General features: G+C 44.5%; 1 protein-coding gene across 1 annotated transcript; it reads right to left on the bottom strand.

Moving 5' to 3' along the window:
• Window positions 1–3,109: 3,109 nt before the first annotated feature.
• On the bottom strand, window positions 3,110–18,989 carry MAP1LC3B (microtubule associated protein 1 light chain 3 beta). The gene is made up of 4 exons (XM_083163873.1): window positions 18,831–18,989; window positions 8,694–8,749; window positions 5,469–5,575; window positions 3,110–4,998 (listed from the first exon to the last, which is right to left on the bottom strand). Exons 1-4 carry the CDS (start codon window positions 18,868–18,870, stop codon window positions 4,827–4,829), a joined length of 375 nt encoding a protein of 124 aa, XP_083019999.1. The 5' UTR covers window positions 18,871–18,989; the 3' UTR covers window positions 3,110–4,826.
• Window positions 18,990–19,742: the final 753 nt, after the last annotated feature.

Here is a 19,742-nt window from a genome sequence, read left to right as displayed (position 1 = left end):
CTTTTGTTCCAGGCAGTCGTTGTGCTTTTATTGTGTGGGGACCGAAATGTAATTCTGCAGTCTTGTGTTTGCTAATCTAAATACTAGTTACAGATAAGAGTCAAGTGTGTATGTGTGTGCGTGTATATACAGCGGTCTGATAACAAGATTGGTGTGGTATAGGGGTCCGACAGTCATTATCCCGACGTCGGGATCTCAACTGGCCGGACCCGGACAGCATGGTGAGCGCAACTAAGCCCCTTGCGGGCTCATCACGCTGCGGGCGCGGTGGCTCGCCACCTGTTCTATTCTCCCTCTATGGGTGTCGTGGACCCCCACGAGGGAAAATAGTAGGTGGTCGTCGGGAACCTGGCTGTCTGTGTTTTGACAGTTGGGATCCCAACTGGCACCCTAACCAGATTCCTGGGGGGGGGGGGGGGGGTAGTCACACACAATGTACTTGTGGTTCTCCAAGCACCATAATGTGGTGAAGGCCTGCTGTGACATGTAGTTCCACACATATGACAATATATATATATTTTATTATTATTATTATTATTTTTGTCTTTATTGTGGCGGTCCATAGGGATCCTGGCCAGGGCTAACTAGTTTGAGGTGCTACTGCTTCAGCCTTCAGCCATGGGGACCTACACAAGTGTCCCCAGGTTGTGGAATTACCTTCTTGGCTAATGGAGCCCAGTGCTGGTTTTAAAAGATACAGGGAACCCCCTACCTTCTTTTCCCCCTATATTTTTACAACCAGAACTGGCTCTAAGAGCGCAGGGACTGGTTATTCTTCGGAGTAATATTTTTAGATATTTTTTACCCCAAAACATTTTTATTGAATGCAATGTGCATAACAATCAGTATACATAGAACAATTTAATCAGTATCACATACATAGAGCATGTTACATATATTCGGACAAGTCAATCATCATCCAATCAGGTTTACTTTAACTGAAACAACATATCAAAGAGTCTAACCCAGTGGTAGCCAACCCTAGCCCTCGAGAGCTACCAACAGTTCACATTTTCCAGACAACCTAGCTGCTGCACTCATTAATCACTGACACATTTTAACTGATACCCAGATGGAGCTAATTAGCTCACTTGTGATTCTGTGAGGAGACCTGCAAAACATGCACAGTTGGTAGCTCCCGAGGACTAGGGTTGGCTACCCCAGGTCTAACCTCTATGGTTCGCTGCACTGTTGTTGGAAATGTGCGATGTGTGGAAGGCCCTCAAAAAGGGGAACACCATTTGCAATAGTCTCCAAATCATACCAGGATGTTGATCGGAAGCTGCTTCTCAACGCATCTTTAGTGGTCTGGGTCCAAGTATGTATATAAGGCATCCGCAAATTTACAGACCAATTTTTTCCTTGTTTGTTGCAGCCTCCGACCAATCCATTTGAAATAAGTACTGGATTCTAGGATATATCAATGAAAATGGGATTGGGTCGATCCATTGAGAAAGAATGGGGTTTTCCCCCGCTGCTGCTAACTTGTACCTTTAGGCAATCTCAAGTTATCTTCCCTCTTATGTATGTTCCAGAATACCCAGACTTTTGGACATCTGGAACTGTTAGTTGAGTTGAGTGTTAATAAAGTTTTGCAACCCCTCCCAAAATTGCCGTACTAATGGGCAATCCCATAAGCAATGTAATATGTCTGCATTTGGGGTGGGACATTTAAAGTAATTCGATGTCCGTGAATTTCCCCTTAGACATTTTAATTTAGGTGTGTAATATGATCTGTGAAGGATTTTTTGGTGCATCTCCGCATAGGTCAGTGGTCCCCAAACTGTGTGCCGTGGCACCATGAGGTGCATTGGGGGACTTTCAGGGGTGCCCTGTGTTGATGGTCCAAGATCAATTCAAGTTTTTTATGTCCATTTATAATAGTCATATTGTTGACAAACAGAAGGGAATCTTGTCCATTACCACATAACTGACCCTTAGGATGCGATATAAACACATTTTATTTAACTTTAATATTTGTTTCTAACTTTCTCAATGAGAAACATTTAGCCTAGGGGTGCCTCTCAGCCAATTGCTGATTGGCAGAAATTGGCTGAAAGAGGTCTCAACCAATCAGTGGCTTTCTATTCGTTTGTATGACTTGTTTTGTTTTTTTAAGTGCTGCCCGGCAGCGGCTTCCCCTGCCTAGATCCCCGCCTGCTCAATCATCCCAGCTCTATGGTTGCCGGCATCCCTCGCCCGGCTCCGGGCTGCACATAAGATTTAGCAAGTCTTATGTGCAGATAAGTGCCCTGAACTCTTCTGGTGCTTTCCCTGCCTGCTCACACACTAGCTGCTATTGCTGTATTCCTTCCAAGAAATTTCAAGTAGGATATGGTCCATTGTCCATGAGCTGTCTAGTACTTATGCGGGATCACCACATTTAGGAAAGCTTACTGGTCAGGTGTTATTGTATAATTATTTCCCCCCAAAATTGAATTTAATTTTCTTTAAAGTATGAATATCAGTTTGTTAGTGGATGAGATATGGTAGAATGATTACTGTGTTGACCATTGCCCCATGTGTCCTGGTCTTGTGTACACCTGATGCTCCTGCTGGTTATGCTAGTGCAGTACGTTCTGGCTACATTTGTGCGGTATGCAATACCCAGCCCTCCTGTCAGCAATATGCAATACCTGATGCAACTTGAGGCTACACTGGTGCAGTCTATGATGGCTAATGCTTCTGCAGGCTACGGTGGTGCAGGTCGTGACCTCTACCTTTGATGAGCACATTGCGAGCTATGTCTGATTAGAACACCTCTGTCTGGTATTATCTGAGCCAACAGTTAAGCTGATCTAATGCACATTCTAGCACCCTTCCTCTTTCAAAATCCGTGCAGTTCCTCTTTTCTGCCTGGGGTCACTCACTGCTCTGGTGATTCTAGCACAGGTTAGTCTGTATCTCTCAGCTGAAATACAGACCGAACATGTGCTAGAAAGCGAGGAATTGCACAGGTTTTGAAAGCTAGAATGATCACTAATTGATCTCTGGGTCAGTGGTATTGGTAAGCTGTGAATACAAGTTGGAGAAGTAATGGAAATATATAGAATTCATAGACAAACTTTTGTAAGTTATGTGACAAAAATAGACTAGCATTACTGCAATGATCTATATAAAAGAAAAGCTTTATTTATACAGAAAAACATCCAAAGAACAGAATAACACGACTAAAATTAAAAATAAAAATCTTAAAAGCTTTGTTATTGAACACGAATTCATAAGGCTAAAGAAAAAAAAATGAAATGTGCAAAACAAATGTAAACGAAGGAACTGAGTAATGTATTGCTAAATGTATTATCAGCTTCTAGACTATCCTAAATAACAAGGTCAGAATGTTAATTATCTCTGGACCAGTCAATGCCTTCTCTTACCAATGGGTCCACAGCTTCTGCACAAAGTACTTGAGTTGCAATGCTGGTTAACCCGCCAGTTATACTGATCCTTATGTGGTTCTGCACACAATACAGTAATGAGCCAGACGGCGGATTGACGGGGCTGAGGTTGACAATACTATGGTTGATCACTAGAGGTCGATGGCGTCTAGTTAGACATCTATAGGCATACTTATATTTACACTCTATATCCACTTGGATAGTAGAGTAGGAACCAAGTGGTATGGCTCCTTGCTACTGTCGACGAGGTTCCCGGCAATGGATGCCTCCTGTCGATACAGTATTACTGTCTTTGTAAACCCACGTATAGACATCGAACCATGGTATAGCCAACCTCAGACCCATAATCCTTCTATTAGTCTGGGTTTTTCTTTTAGTACAGACAGCAGTAGATTGTGATCAATGGATTATCATCACTGGTTTGGATTATAAATCAGAGGTATTTTCAAAAAGGCCAGTGGACTTTTAACAGTAGATGGTTTCACCGACCCCTGGGCTAAATAGTTATGTATTTACGCATAAAATCGGATTTTCTGCTGTTCAAAATGAAAGCCCTGCTCTGCCAATCAGCAGCCAGCTCTTAGCAACAGCGTGGCGTATCGTGCATCCTACATCCATGTCTATATACACATATATAAGGATATATAAAAGCCAATACAACTCTACCCCTTTGTAAAATTTGAATAAATGTACATTTAAACATGCCGCTTTATAGCATACTGTCAAATCACCCATTCCTCTTACTGTACAAGTGTTAAAACTGAAAAAGGGGTCATTTTCATTTACAAAATAAAAAAAAAATCCAAAAATGTTAACCTTTTCATTAGCAATTGTCTGAGGCTGTCGCACCCCTCGGTAGCCAACGGTTAGACACTTAGGACTCGTATTCTACATAAATACATCAGGAACTGGCGTTACAGCACTTCGGCCAGTCCATGCGTCAACCCAAAGCAACAGCGGTAATGTATATGTTAACAAAAATAAAATAACACGCAACTGAAAAGTCTTGGACAAGATACACGTGAGCGCTCAAAGGGCGCACATGTTACGAAGTAGAAAGACCTCTGCTGATCACGTAACAGAGAGCTATGCTCCGAGCGTTGCCGTATAGGGCCCATGGCGCCAGGGTTATGGTGAATTCTCAAGCATCGCTTCTGCTACAAAGATCCTTTACATAAAGGGGACATGAAATGATCACGTTACACAAGGAATAATATAAATCAGGCTTCCTCTGACCTTAGCACATGTATTTTTTTTTTTGTTGTTAATTTAAAGCAATTATTAAGAGCCATATTAAAATGTATATTTCATGTGTAGCATGAATACATGGATCTAACTGGAGAAGACCTGTCATTTGGTGCAGCTTTCCTCTAAGGACTTGCAGGAGAAATTATTTTTCAAATGAAAAAGAAAAAAGTGTGGCTGCGGCGTTTATGCGTCTTTCATCCCGAAAGTCTCCTGTGATGCGTAGACCATATAGAGGAACCCGTCCTCGTCCTTTTCCTGCTCGTACACCTCTGAGATGGCGGTACATACGCTCACCATACTGTGGCTATTCACCAGGAGGAAGAAGGCTTGGTTGGCGTTGAGTTGTAGACGTCTCCTGTAATAAGTCAGGAAGGGATGAATTATATCAAGATTTACAGCCATTCACCTGCACTAAAGACCTGAAACGTCTATAAAAACATCACGTGTAGTATAGGGATAAATATACTAAAAGTGATCCGGGCTTCCGACTGTCGGAACGTCCTGGTCCGTTTCCGCCCAACTCGACTGAAACTAGACAGCCAAAATTCAATGAATTCGACAATCCACGGCCGTTTCTGACAAAACAGATCTGACTTGTTCTGAAGTCTGATCTGTTTTATTGGAAACTGCCTTCAATGCTGTCGGAAATGTAAGCATTTAATAGGCAGCGGCTGAGATTGTATACCCCCCCCCCCCCCCCCCAAAGCTTCTAACAATGACATTTTGAGTTGGCCAATTTGGTTGAGATTCTGAAAAGAATCAGTTATTGTTGTTTGACCCCCCCAACACCATGCATAAGGCAGCTGCTTCTCTTCAGCCACTTACCGAATGATTTTGATGAGTTCGCTCATATTAACGTGGTCCGGAACAAGGAATTTAGTTTTATCCAACACAGGAAGTTGCTTCTCTCCCTTGTACCTCTCAATGATCACCTGCCGATAACAATGACATAACAGATTAGCAGATGACATCACTGGTATGTGTGCAGAGAGGCTCAGGATTGTAGCTTTGCTCCTGGTGGAAATGACCTACTGCTGAGTGATTTTCAAGCAGCGTAATTGCAAGAATACATATTTATCATATTACAATTGTCTATTTTTATATTCGACTATTAAAGTTTCCCAAATTCTATCATTACACTCCAGGTTTTAAGGAGTCCAGAAGGTTAAATCAAACTGATTGAAGTACAGGTTGAGTATCCCTTATCCAAAATGCTCGGGACCAGAAGTTTGGATAACGGATTACTCCGTATTTCAGAATATTTTAATATTTCAATTATGTATTTTGAAGTATTTTGCATTTATGCTGTATATAAACACATCAACCACATGAAATACACACAAATATATTTTATTTGTTCAAAAAACAAGGTTTCAAAACATGAAACAAAATATCTCATGCACTGAATTTGAATCCAAGCAATCATTTTCCTGCACATATATAGTGCCAGTTACATATCATGTCCTCAGTAGTGCCAGTTACAGATGTCCCCAGTAAGTTTTTATCCAAAAATAATAATAAATTCACTTTCTGGAATGTATGTTTTTCGGAATAATAATTCGGATAAGGGATACTCAACCTGTACTAAATCACCTGTGCTGAAGCATGGATATACTTAGAACGTGTACTGTACTGATGGAGTTTAGGAAACTGGAGGATTATAGGTTAGTAGATTTGCATACCGCAGAGGTGTACAGGTTTTCTGTCTTTTTTTTTTTATTCAATGCTCTTCAAAAGTAAAAATGACTGCCAAAGAAAGGAATGAAATTGGGTTTTATTCCCCTTTTGGCATTGCTTGTGGAAATTACAACGGTCTGCAACACTCAGTGTCCACATACATAAGTGTGGAAATATAAACGTGACGTCACCCAGGACAACCGTTGCCAGAAACTCAGTCATATGACTGAAGCTGTGGCTTGCATGATTAATGGCCAGCTGGAGAAGGATGTAATATGATCTCTACAGCCTCTGCTGTCTCCTTCCTGTGTACTGCCACCACTATATGTGACACAGCCCCATCCTGTATGGGATGCAGTTACAATCCCGGCGGTCGGGATCCCGGCGTTCAGAATCCCGACGCCGGAATCCCGACCGCCGAAATGCCGACACATTCTCCCTCCGTGGGTGTCCACGACACCCCTGGAGTGAGAATAAATTAGTGTGCCGAGCGTAGCGAGGCACCGGGCCCGCAAGGGGTGGCGAACCACGTCCCCCCCTTGTCGGCATTTCGGCTGTCGGGATTCTGAATGCCGGAATCCCGACCGCCGGGATTCAATACTGAATCCTCCTGTATACCCTACCTCTGTAATACCCCTTTCACATCAGAAATGCAGGGACAAACAATGCCGGGTTTGGACCCATTCACACCAAAAAAGTCCCTGCATTTTCTGGTGTGTGAAGGAGGCCGGCAGAAGGTGGGGAGGAGGCGGGCAGTCAGCGGGATGGCGGCGGAGGTGGGCAGGAGGTGGTGAGAATACTCACCCCGGGTTGCTTGTCCTCTCTGCAGGCCGGGGATCCACACAGGCGGCGGATGAAGATGACGCAGCTCTCCGGCGCCCTCACTGCCGCCGCAAAGCTGCATCATCGTCATCCACCGCCTGTCCTGTCATTTGCGCCAGCCGCCTGTGTCAATTCCCGGCCAGACAGGACACCAAGGACCGGCAACCCGGGTAAATATACCCTACTCCATTCACATCAGCCAGGTCCCCGAGTTGAACCCGTCAACAACCCTGCTACCTAGCAGGGTTGGATTGCCTGCAAATTAGCCCGGTAATTTATTATGTATGTGACACAGCGCCATCCTGTATACCCTACCTCTGTATGTGACACAGCCCCATCCTGTATACCCTTCCTCTGTACGTGACACAGCCCCATTCTGTATACCTTCACCTCTGTACATGACAGAGCCCCATCCTGAATACCTTACCTCTGTATGCGACACAGCCCCATCCTGTATACCCTACCTCTGTGACACAGTGCCATCCTGTATACCCTACCTCTGTATGTGACACAGCCCCATCCTGTATACCCTACCTCTGTATGTGACACGGCCCCATCCTGTATACCCTACCTCTGTATGTGACACAGCCCCATCCTGTATACCCTACCTCTGTGACACAGTGCCATCCTGTATACCCTACCTCAGTATGTGACACAGCCCCATCCTGTATACCTTACCTCTGTACGTGACACAGCCCCATTTTGTATACCTTCACCTCTGTACATGACAGAGCCCCATCCTGAATACCTTACCTCTGTATGTGACACAGCCCCATCCTGTATACCCTACCTCTGTGACACAGCCACAACCTGTATACCCTACCTCTGTACGTGACACAGCCCCATCCTGTATACCTTCACCTCTGTATGTGACACAGCCCCATCCTGTATACCTTCACCTCTGTACGTGACATCCTGTATACCTTCACCACTGTACATGACACAGCCCAATCCTGTTACTTCCAATCTCTACATAACACAGCCCCATCCTGTACACCCCATCTCTGAACATGGCAGAGCCCTAACCTATGTATAACCACCTCTGTACATGACTCAGACCCATCCTGTAAAGCCTACACTTTTGTACACAATGCAGTCCTGTCCTGTGTACCCCCACCTATGTACATGATGCAATCTTGTCCTGTGTACCCCCACCTCTGTACACAATGCCGTCCTGTCCTGTGTACCCCCACCTCTGTACACTATCCTGTCCTGTGTATCCCCACCTCTGTACACGATGCCGTCCTGTCCTGTGTACCCCCACCTCTGTACACTATCCTGTCCTGTGTATCCCCACCTCTGTACACGATGCCGTCCTGTCCTGTGTACCCCCACCTCTGTACACGATGCATACCTGTCCTGTGTACCCCCACCTTTGTACATGATGCAGCCCACTGCACTATAATATTTGTATTCCTTGACAGTGAGAGATGTAATGTCATAATCATCTGTTTACTGACACTGAATTTCTACGGACGTTCTGGTACAGATACGGCATACAGAACAGTAATTGCTGCGTATATACAGATACGGCAGTAGTGTATCACTCACCGGGATCTTGGTTGGATGCTGCTCTCTTATTATTCGTACATCTTCCACTCTTTGCTCTACAAATAAAATGAAATATATTATTAAAGTGGAAAAGCAAAGATTTTTAAAATGTATTTGTTTTTTCATCGTTCTATCTCCCTTATCACCTGCAGGTTATCTGTAAAGGTTTATGGAGGCTGTCAGTTACCAAAGATGGCACCAGTGCAGCCAGGAGATTGAGGGCATCATCCTAAACACTTTCGTCCTTCTGCCAAATGCTGGACCATCAGGACAAAGACCAGCAGTTGACAAAAAGACGAAACGCATTGGATTTTAATACCCTTCCCACTTCTGGTGAATGGGGCATTTAGAACTGATCAGCTTCATTGTTTGTATCTATTTTATGGGAATTTATTGTTTTTTTCTTCTTTAATGTTTCAGTGAAAGGTTCAGTGTGTCACACTGTTGTGTTTAGTATATCACACCTGGAGTTAAAAAAATAAATATGGGTGTGTGTGTGCGCGCGTAAGTCTAGGCATTTTCTGACAGTCCATGTTTTCCGGATCCTCTAGCCTCGAGCACTTCACATGATATATTATTAATATTCCTAAACTTTTTGAATCGCGGCACCCAAGAGTATAAGATTTTTTTCCACAACCTCCCCTAGGCCAAAAGTTGGACAGGATTTGCTTCTGTTTGTCCACATATTTTATAATGGGAAGCCCAAGCACTGGTTTCGCCTGTTACGTTCGCCACAAGTAATTTGAATTGTTCCTGGACCACCAATCGAAGGCCCCCCTGCAGGTTTCTGGTGCCACGGAACACAATTGGGGAACTACTGGGTTAATCCAGAAAGACCATAGATCTACAAGTGATACCAATTTCAACTTTGTTTAGGAGAAACGCTTACATCCCAACATGACCCTCTCCAGGAGGGGCACTATGCTCTGTTTCTGGACTTACCTTTTAATGTATAATGGTCATCCCCTGTTTTTAACCGGTCAATGGAGAGATGTTTTGCCACAGGTGAAAGCAATCAAAAATTAAGAGTGAAGTCCAGAAACGGAGCATTGTGTCATGTTGGGAGATATGGAAATGTATGTTTGTTTAGGAGTCACTTAATTAATAATGACGTTTTAATGAAGTAAGAAAGGAAAGATCATGGAAACAAAACATTGTTTCTTTGGGGGTTTTTTGTTTTTTTGTTTACTCTTGTGAAAACCTCAAACATCCATTATTTATATCCCCAGCACATGTCGCCTGTCACACAAATATTCTGCAGTGCTACAGGGAAGGGTTCACTGGAAGGACCTGTATTGTATATTTACACAGCAAGAGTAAAGCAGAGGACAGCTTACAAATGTGTATCTGGAATATCTCGTTACAAAATGTCATCTGTGACGTTTAAGGAAAACTATTCAGCAAACAAGCAAAATTCTGTTTTACGTAACAGGAATAACACAGCAGGAAACTATTTGCTTCCACTATTGGGTAAATAGTTTTTTTATGTTAGAATTGCCTGAATGTGCTAATTGTACAAGATTTGTTTTACAAAAGGGTTCATGTGATTTGCACACAATTTATTTGATATACTCAATAGCGATGTTTTAAAAAGTCTATGAAAGAATAAAAAATACAACAGAAAAGCTGCAATACCTGCTCACTCCTCTAGGGAGTGCTGGAGTGCAGAATGTCCTAGTTTATGTGTCCATATTAACAAGCTCTATGGACAGAAGTAGATTTTAGCTCCCCCACAGGCCATTGGAGGTACTGCAATCAATCTAGAAACTTGAATTGTACTTAGAGCTTCGGATGCAATACCTTGGCAGGGAGCCGCCAGGCTAGAACTAGAAACAATAAACCATATGCGTTCCTTTTGCATATGATGTATCCTATGTAATGCCAGTCATGGCTGCAGGTGATGGCAATCATACATTACCAGGGAAGTCCAGGAACAGAACATTTTCTCCCTGAAGGAGAGGGTCAGGTAGGCAACATGGGCAGATGTAACATGTAAAGAGAGACTTAGATTTCTGTGAGTTATTTTGTTTCTATGCATTATTTTTACAGTGCAATTCAGATTTCAGTTTCAACGCACCCCACCTGACTTTAACTCTCTGCACAGGTTACATGTGCCCCACCTGTAGTGCACATGGTTTTGCCCATTTTGAGAACAAAATGTACGGTACTTGTGTATTATCACGGCGCCCCCGATTTCCATTGCAGGTCATTGTACAACCAAAAATCGCACCGCATCGCATGCGATGCGACCGATTTTAAGTCGCACATGTACCCAGATGCCTAATTCCTATGTTAAATGCCCCCCAGACCCGATTTAGTAATTACCCATCAGGGTGGGTGTACAATGTTAAATGCCCCCCCCCCCATTATTAACGCCACCCCACTATCAACGCCAACCCAAAGCGTGGCGAGCGGCGGCGGTACGCGTCCTCCGACCTTTTCATACCCCCACTATCAACGTGGGCGTGGAGTTGATTTTATATAATGTGGCGAGCGCAGCGAGCCATCGTGCCCGAAGCGTGGTGAGCGGACGCGTAATACTTGTGAAGTTATGCGCGTCCCCTCGCGGGGCTCGCCGCGCTTTGGGCTCTGTGGCTCGCTGCGCTCGCCACACTATATAGAATCAACTCACAGCCGACGTGGATAGTGGGGGTATGAAAAGGTCGGAGGACGCTTACCGCCGCCCCTCGCTTCGGGTTGGCGTTGATAGTGGGGTGGCGTTAACAATGGGGGGGCATTTAACATAGTAATTACCCATCAGGGTGGGGATACAATTAAAAATCGGGTCTGGCTGGGCATTTAACATTGAAATCGCGTCGCATCGCATGCCATTATAATGGCATGCAATGCGACGCAATATTAAAATTGTACACTCTGCCCGGGAAAAGCCTCAAATCGGTCCCATCGCATACCTTAATTAGTGGTATGTGATGCGATGCGATGGGCGCCGTGATAATACACAAGTACCAAATGTACTGCAATCAGATCTGAATAAGGCCCAAAGTGTAATGTTTTGCGGCGCGAACAGAGCATACTTGCCTACCTGACCCTCTCCATGAGGGAGAAAATTCTCTGTTCCTGGACTTCCCTGGTAATGTATGATTGCCATCACCTGTGATGAAACACCTTTACCTAGCTCCCCACAGGTGCTGGCAATCATACATTACCAGGGAAGTCCAGAAACAGAGCATTTTCTCCCGCATGGAGAGGGTCAGGTAGGCAAGTATGGCACAGAGGCCTGTGGGGATTGAACCACTATTCATTAAAATGCAGCCTATGGTATAGTAGGAATAACTGACCCTACTAAACCGAACTAAAATAGGCATTTTGTGAACTGAACTCATTACCAACCTATCAATTGCTAGTGAATTGATAAGTTACATTCTCATAACAAAATGGCTGCCTCCATTGTTTACCACAAAAGCTCCTGAGGGCTTGTATGATTGCATGCTACATCCTGCTTGGACAAGACAATGCTATAGTAATGTAATTTGTTCCTTGGTGATTGTATAGGATGCATGAAAAATTAATGGTTCAGCCTACAAAATGGTGCATGTACTTAAAATGGACCTTAGATGCCTACATTGCTGCTTGTCTTGTTAATTAAGTGTTCTAATAGTTTACTTACTGCTATGGGTGACTTTTTTACTTGATATAACTTCCCTTTTTATCTTTTAGGGAGAGATTTACATACCTCCAATCTTTTCCCAGCTGTGAAGAAGGGGGGGGATATGCATATGCAAATTATGGGGTGTGGTCCTTTATCGTGGTAATTCCTATGAATCCAAGCCCCATTTCCGCAGCTGTGGGGACATGTCCAGCAATGATGAGATGCAGTCATGTCCCTTGTCCCTCTCTTCTGGTGTATAGATGCTGTGTGCATGTGTACAGCATCTATACACCACTGCTTTGCTAAGCAGTAGAGTGATATAGGGGCTTCACATGCATTTTTATTTATTTATTGTTGAAGAAAGTGTATTCTTGGCCTTTGAAGATATATCCTGATTTTAAAACTTACTGGGATTGGTTAACACTATGTTGTCTTTGCGGATGAGGGCCTCTTACCCTGAACACCTTTTTCTATCCTGCATTATTTCCACTGTCAATACTAGAAGCCTTTCCCATCTCCTCATATGGGCTGTTATGAGTCCCCTGGGCCTGGTGCACATCTGCGAGGCCATTAGAGGGGAATGCTCTATGAGAGGAAGTATAAGTGCTCTGCCCCTCTGCTGATGCTGCAATCTGGAGAGACATTAATGCTGTCCATTGGTACTAGCTGGGCCACCTCCCTGCTGCACCCTACCCTGACTAGTGCTTGCCATGCACTCAAGTAAACCCACTGTGGAGACAGGGGCCTTTTATCTTGTGATGTACTTGTCTGCTGTCCCTGTGTCTCCTCTAGCATTCCTAATAACTCATTTCTAATTACTGTCTGCTGTGAGGTGGTGGCCATTTTGTGTGGAACATTTTAATGCTTTCAGTCGGGCAGATTGGGATTGAAATCCGGCCCGGGAAGGGGAGACGCTGCAGCCCGGGGGGGGGGGGGGGGAGATCTGGTCCGGCCCACCGGGAAATGGCCCGGTTTTACCGATGGGCCAATCCGCTTCTGCTTTCAGTGGTGTTTTTTGGGGGGGTTTTTTAAGTTAGCGCTCCCCACTGGGCAAGTTCTTTAGGAGGAGCACCACCTAAAAAAAAAAACGACCATGCTGTGTGTAGGGTTCGGGCAACGCTGCTGAACATGATGTCAGCCACTGCCTGTCCCTACGCCCCGTTCCTGCATGCGCCAACCCGGCTTGTCAGAAGCCGGCGCCGCAGGCTGTAATACAAAAGCTGGGGGGGGTGGGGGTGTTGTGAGGTGCAGGCGTGGCAGAGGAGAGGGAGCCGGGCAGCTGAACACTGGCAATTCTGAGAATTTTCCGGGTTTGCCAGTCTGGGCATTAAGGCATAGCCCGGAAACCTCTCAGGATTACCAGTGAAGGGGTTAAATGGGAGCACCAGGACTGCAGACAAGTAGATCTGCAGGTCCTGGCAATAAACCCAGCACATATAAGCCCTTGCGGGGTCTGCGGGAACTATTACTATGCCACTGCCTGCTATATTGTACAAGTAAGGCTCAGTCTGGATGTAAAGCGCTCGCTATCCAGCATAAGGAGCCAATCAGAAAGGTTCCTGGCCCTGGACCATTACTCCCTGACAGTCTCTGACCTCCTGAAAGTCTCAGAGAGTGATGGTGGCATGGCATGCGCTACTGACTCAGAGGATGAGCCCGCGTAACTGGTTCGTTGTCTCTTTCCCACCAGCCAATCGGATGTGTTTGAACAGTTGTAAATCTCAATTTAATATCTGGCACTGTATAAGTAAATATTAATAAATAACGAAATGTATTTTAAATGTAGTTTCAAATATAAGTGGGTTTGTTCAACCGTATTGTAAAACGCTAATTATTGTTTGATAAACATTAGCGTGTAGTGATACAATGTGAGACGGGCGCACGTGACGGAAACTTGTATTGTGGATGAGTGATCACTGCTGAGTAATGGTGCGGTTTCACTTTCTGTATCATAGGTCTGCTCTGGGTATACAACACCCACCCTAGGACTTCCTCGTGTGTTGCCCTTACACCGCAGCATGTTCTGTCCTTTTGACACTTGGGAAGTCTAAATAGAATTGTTTGTCCCAAGGGTGAATCTACTATGAAACTAGTGATTTTTAACCCTCTCAGTGCCAACATTGCTGTGAGCGATCCCCAAGATATCTGCTAAAAATGTCTCACAGCGACTGTTCTTTTTGTCTAAATAAATACAAACACAGCCAAGTCAACGAAGTGAAGATTAAGCTGCGTACACACGTTGATCTATCTGGTGGGAACAAAAACCTGGAAATGTATGGGAGCATATGACAATCAAAAATTTCCACCCAAATGCAGGAAAACAGAAAAAAAAATGCTTGGATAAATTGGTTAGATCAGAAGGATTTAAACAATTTGTCTGACTGATCACTGTCTGTTTTCAAGTGTTTGGCAACAGTTCAGTTAAATATTGCACCCAAAAAAAAAACAGAAACAGTCGCTGGAATTTTTTATGGATATTTTGAGGATCTCATCCAGCAACATTGGCAGTCAAAGGGTTAAACTTCAGGACACCCCCCCTTTTTTTTTTATGATGGAATTTTTCAACAAGATTGATGGAGTTTTTTAAGTGTGTGATCTTAAAATCATGTTATTTTAGTTATCGGGTCCTCCCTTGCCCCGCTTGTGCATTTCAACACGTGGGGTTAATTTAATAGGATGAGAGATTCAGAAAGTGAGAGATTTGGTAAGAATTCTCACGGGTTTATTTTAAAGCGGCAATCATTTACACTGCAAAATCAAATCAAACGTTGCAGTGTAAATGATTGCCGCTTTAAAAAAACCTAGAGATTTCTTACCAAATCTCTAACTTTCTGACTCTCTCATATTATTACATTTCCCCCCAGAACTCAGATTTTCACCTCCTTCTTTTTATGCACTGTATGGTTCTAGCGCATCACCTATAATTTATATATTTATTTACCGTTTCTTATATCGCGCAGCATATTCCTATGCCCTTTACAATTGGAAACAGTGATCAAATAAACTGGGTAGTAACAAGCCAATACCATGACATCCAGGCTTCTGGTACAGCATAATGGCTATTACAACTTGGATGTGTGCTGCTTAGTATGGAAGAAGCTGCTGGGAGTTGTAGTCTAACTCTGTGACTTGTGCTGTGAATAGAATTAAACTTCTATCCGTTTTAAACTACAATTCCCTACAGCCTGCAGAATGGCGGGAATGATGAAGCCTGAGAGGAAGGATATAAAAAATAAAGGGGTGTACAAATGGAGAACTTTTAATAGGAGATTTTTGACTAGATAGTCAAAATCTCCTAGAAGGTTAGCCAAAATCTCCCTATTTTTCTCCTGCTTAGTCAATATTGTCTAGCAGAAATTGCTTAGTATAGATTGACTGTGCAGGCAAGGCAATATTGACTAGATCATAGACTATCATTGCTTAGACAAAATCACTTAGTCAAAATCTCCAGTGCATTTAGCCAAAATCTCTCCCAAAATTGCTTAGTCAAAATTGTCCATTAGACAACATCTCCCTGTGTGTACACCCCTGAAGACAAAAGTGCGCTAAAATAGAAATATATTTTACTCTAAAATATTAGATTCAAATATATCTCTATTTTAGCGCAGATTTGTCTTCTTTTTTTTTATCTTTATTTGTTATGTGGACTAAGTACCCACATTTAACTGCTGCTTAAATAGAAAATTGAGATCCACCACAGACCGGTAGCGCACGGCCACCATCTTGTTTCTACCTGAGAGGAAGGACACTGAAATAAGGTGGCGTCTAATTTGGTAATTTTGCTGGTTCTGAGGGGTGTGGGATCATGTGTTTATTGAAGGTTTGGGGAAAGAGACTTTTGTGATTAATAATTAAAAATGTTAATGTTTCTGTGAGGTAATTATTAAGTGTCAGAGGCGGGCCTTAGTGATGTGAGAGGTTTGCCACTGGTCTGTCTTCTATCTGGTACTGTATATGTCTAATGATGTGACCACTCTCTATTAAAGAGCACAATGTCATTACCTTGCTTATTTACAGTATACATGTCATCTTACTTATATACAATATATATATATATAGATATATATATAGATAACATCACTGCCACTAGTTATGCATAAAGTCACCCAGAGGCGTAGCTACCGTAAGGCAGCCACCGCGGCTGCTTGGGGGAGCAAGCGCCAGCGGGGCGCCCCCGGTGCCGGGCACTCTGGTCAGACCCCCCCTTACCCCTCCGCATGCCGCCGCCACCGCATTCAGTCCGGCACCGCAGATAGCCTCCGGGCTCCGTCTCCTGCAGTAATGAAAAATGTCACGACAAAATGGCTGCCCCCTAATAGCAGACAGTTTTTACGGATGCTAGAGGAGGCCGCCGCCTCCTCTAACATCCCTAAAAAAACTGTCTGCTGTACGGGGGCAGCCATTTTGTCGTGTCATTTTTCATTACTGCAGGAGACGGAGCCCGGAGGCTATCTGCGGTGCCGGACTGAATGCGGGGCCGGCGGCGGCATGCGGAGGGGTAAGGTTATTTTTTGGCGGGGGGGGCGCCACAATATTAGTTACGCCTCTGAAGTCACCGTGGCTTATTTGCACACTACAACAACAGTCCCCACTACTGATGGCATAGCACAATCCCCTCCTACTTCCTTTCTATTTAGAAAGAAGCATCAGGACAATAAAAACATTACTGTCATTATTATTAAACCATATGTCAGCTGCCGTACACAGGTGCCCAGTTAGCCCTGATGACATCAACATAGCATTCAGCTGCTTACATGTTGTGATGTCATGATATGGAACTGCCACAATCCAATCCTGGTCCTGACTGTACATTTATGCAGAGCTGTCATTATGCAATTAGCCAAAAACCAATAGCACGGATCACTTTCCTGCCTGATGAGGATGGCACCAGGCTAATTGTCCAGAACACTGAGTTCTTTGTGTGCTACAGAAAATACATGGCTGGGCCTGAAAGAGGTAGAGCGGCCAGGACTAGTGTCCAGTGAACCAGAGAAAGGTCACCAATTGTCTTATTACAGCAACAACAGAGCCAGCTGTCAGGCGGATGAGCGATTATTACATGGGTACCGCACCAATACACACAATGATATGCTATTACAGATGTATTATAAACACTTGTTTCATTTCAATAGTCACTGCATGCAGTCGGGTCTGTGGTGCTCAGGATTGCAGGCGCTGTTTCCCCTACAGTAAGAGAAGCATCCAATGTAGGATGTGGTTTATAGGACTCCCAACAGCAGGAGAAAACTGCATGATAACACTGCATGATGACTTCATCCTAGCAGCATGCAACAGATGACGTATAGCCAGTTACCAGCCTGCCCTGCATTACCACTCACACAGGCAGATCTGGGCCTAGCCAGGGTGACCTGCAACCGTGCTGCATGGATAATGCCCCATGCAAAGCAGATGTTGGAAATTCAGCTCCTTCCCCTGCACAGTTAGTGTTCTATGGTTATATTATGTAGGGAGAACAGCCACCACCCCCACCTCCCTCAGCACAGGAACCCAGGCAATCGCCCAACAAAACCGGACACCGAAATACATTATCCCAGATTATGTTCCCCCAGCCTGCCTGACACACTCACACAGGGAGGGACAGACTGGCTCACACCCTCCCGCTACAAGGCTACAGTGTTCCTCAGGCTGTAATAAATACGGACACATAAAGAGCATTAGGGCTGGTGATCCAGATATCCTACAGCCACCCGTTTGGGCCTAAATCCACCCCCTCAATCATTAACCAGATAACACTGGCGACCTAGAAAATGCCCAGGCCTGTGCCACTTCCAGGATGTGATATGGGGGTTCCTTAGAGCGGAACACACGGTGACAGCAGGTTATTGCATGGGGGGGGGGTCATAGGATTCATCATATTACAGTACAAGTTCTAGGAAAGTCATGCTGGCATATAAGACAGCTGTTAACACATAAGGTGGCCTGGAGCATGGTGTGGCATGGATAGGGGGGGGGGGGGGGAGTTGTCAGCTATTTGCAGATTATTAGGGGCATCAGTGGCAATTTGGTTATGTATTGTGCCCAACTCCCAGCTCTGCAGTGCAGGTATGGATGATTTAATCATTTTCCCTTTGGATATTATTAAATAAGGCTTAAGGAATGGGGGGGGGGGGGGGGGGGGGGTTTGAGGGAAGCCTGGATTATCCACTTATCCCCCACTTACTACCCCTGGTTCCAATGACCCAGTACCCCCTTCAGCTTTCTTGCCCCACTATGTAGGACATACTGACATCATGTCATTAGCCTTTGGCAGAATCAGATACACTGTGTCACCCAGATCTCAGATACAATGCGATACACAGAGAGAACAACAAAGTATCAGTATGCGGAGGGGGTATATATATATATATATATATATATATATATATATATATATATATATATATATATATTCTACATTTATAATGTCGTATATATCCTCCCAGATCCTTTGTCATGCAACCGTTCCAGCACCTTGGACACGACCCAAGGTCTCGGCAGGGCCCCTCCCGGCTGTTGCAGACACTTACCTAGGGTCCTTCTCTGCTTGAAGGTCTTCTCTGACGGCATGTTCCCCGCTATAATGTGAGCTGTGCCCGGATAGGAGCCGCTGCCTGTGTCCCCCGAGCTGCGCTGCTGTCTGCAGAACCTGCCCCAGCCTCCCAAAAACAAAAACACTGGCCCGTGACGTCTGCCGCTACGTCACACGGGGGCCTCCCACCGCCATGTTGCAGGTGGCGGCAGCAGGGACATGTGTGGTGACTGATATCACTGTGTGCAGAATCATACCATGACCGGCACTGCACAGTATGTGCCAGGCACAGGTTATATCATGCATTTAATTGTACTGCCACATACCCATACTTACATGGTGACTGCAGACACACACAGGTCTTCTGTACTGTCATGGTGCATGTCATATCCTTCTACCTTCTGTTGTTGTTGTTGTTGTTGTTGTTATTATTGATTAATATTATTGTTTATTTTTATCTCCTGGTGTGGCAGGAGCGCCCTGGCTGGCATATGTCATATTACCACTGTAGCTTAAGAGGATCCGCATTTGCAATATACAGTACCATTTTATTGATGATAGTTTGTCAAAAAACGGTTGACATGCACAAGGTTGACATTGACGACAGGCCGGCACAAGCAAAAGGTCGACATAGGACTGGTCGAGGCATGACAAGGTCGAAATCTTTTGCTTCACAATCCCCATAGATTGAGAACGGTAAAGCGTGCCACGCACAATGCCATACCCTCCAACATGACCCATTCCATTCGGTACATGATGCTCTGTTCCTGGACGTCCCTGGTAATGTATGATTGTCATCACCTGTGTTGAAACACCCTTCTCTTCAATTACCTAGTTCCACACAGGTGCTGGCAATCATACATTACCAGGGAAGTCCAGGAGCAGAGCATTATGTACCGAATGCAATGGG

This window comes from Crinia signifera, chromosome 11 (genome assembly GCF_055691185.1).
Source record: "Crinia signifera chromosome 11, ASM5569118v1, whole genome shotgun sequence".
In the NCBI taxonomy this organism is placed as follows: domain Eukaryota; kingdom Metazoa; phylum Chordata; class Amphibia; order Anura; family Myobatrachidae; genus Crinia; species Crinia signifera.
The sequence above is the reverse complement of the archived record's forward strand: the minus strand, read 5'-3'. Positions and strand labels throughout refer to the sequence as shown.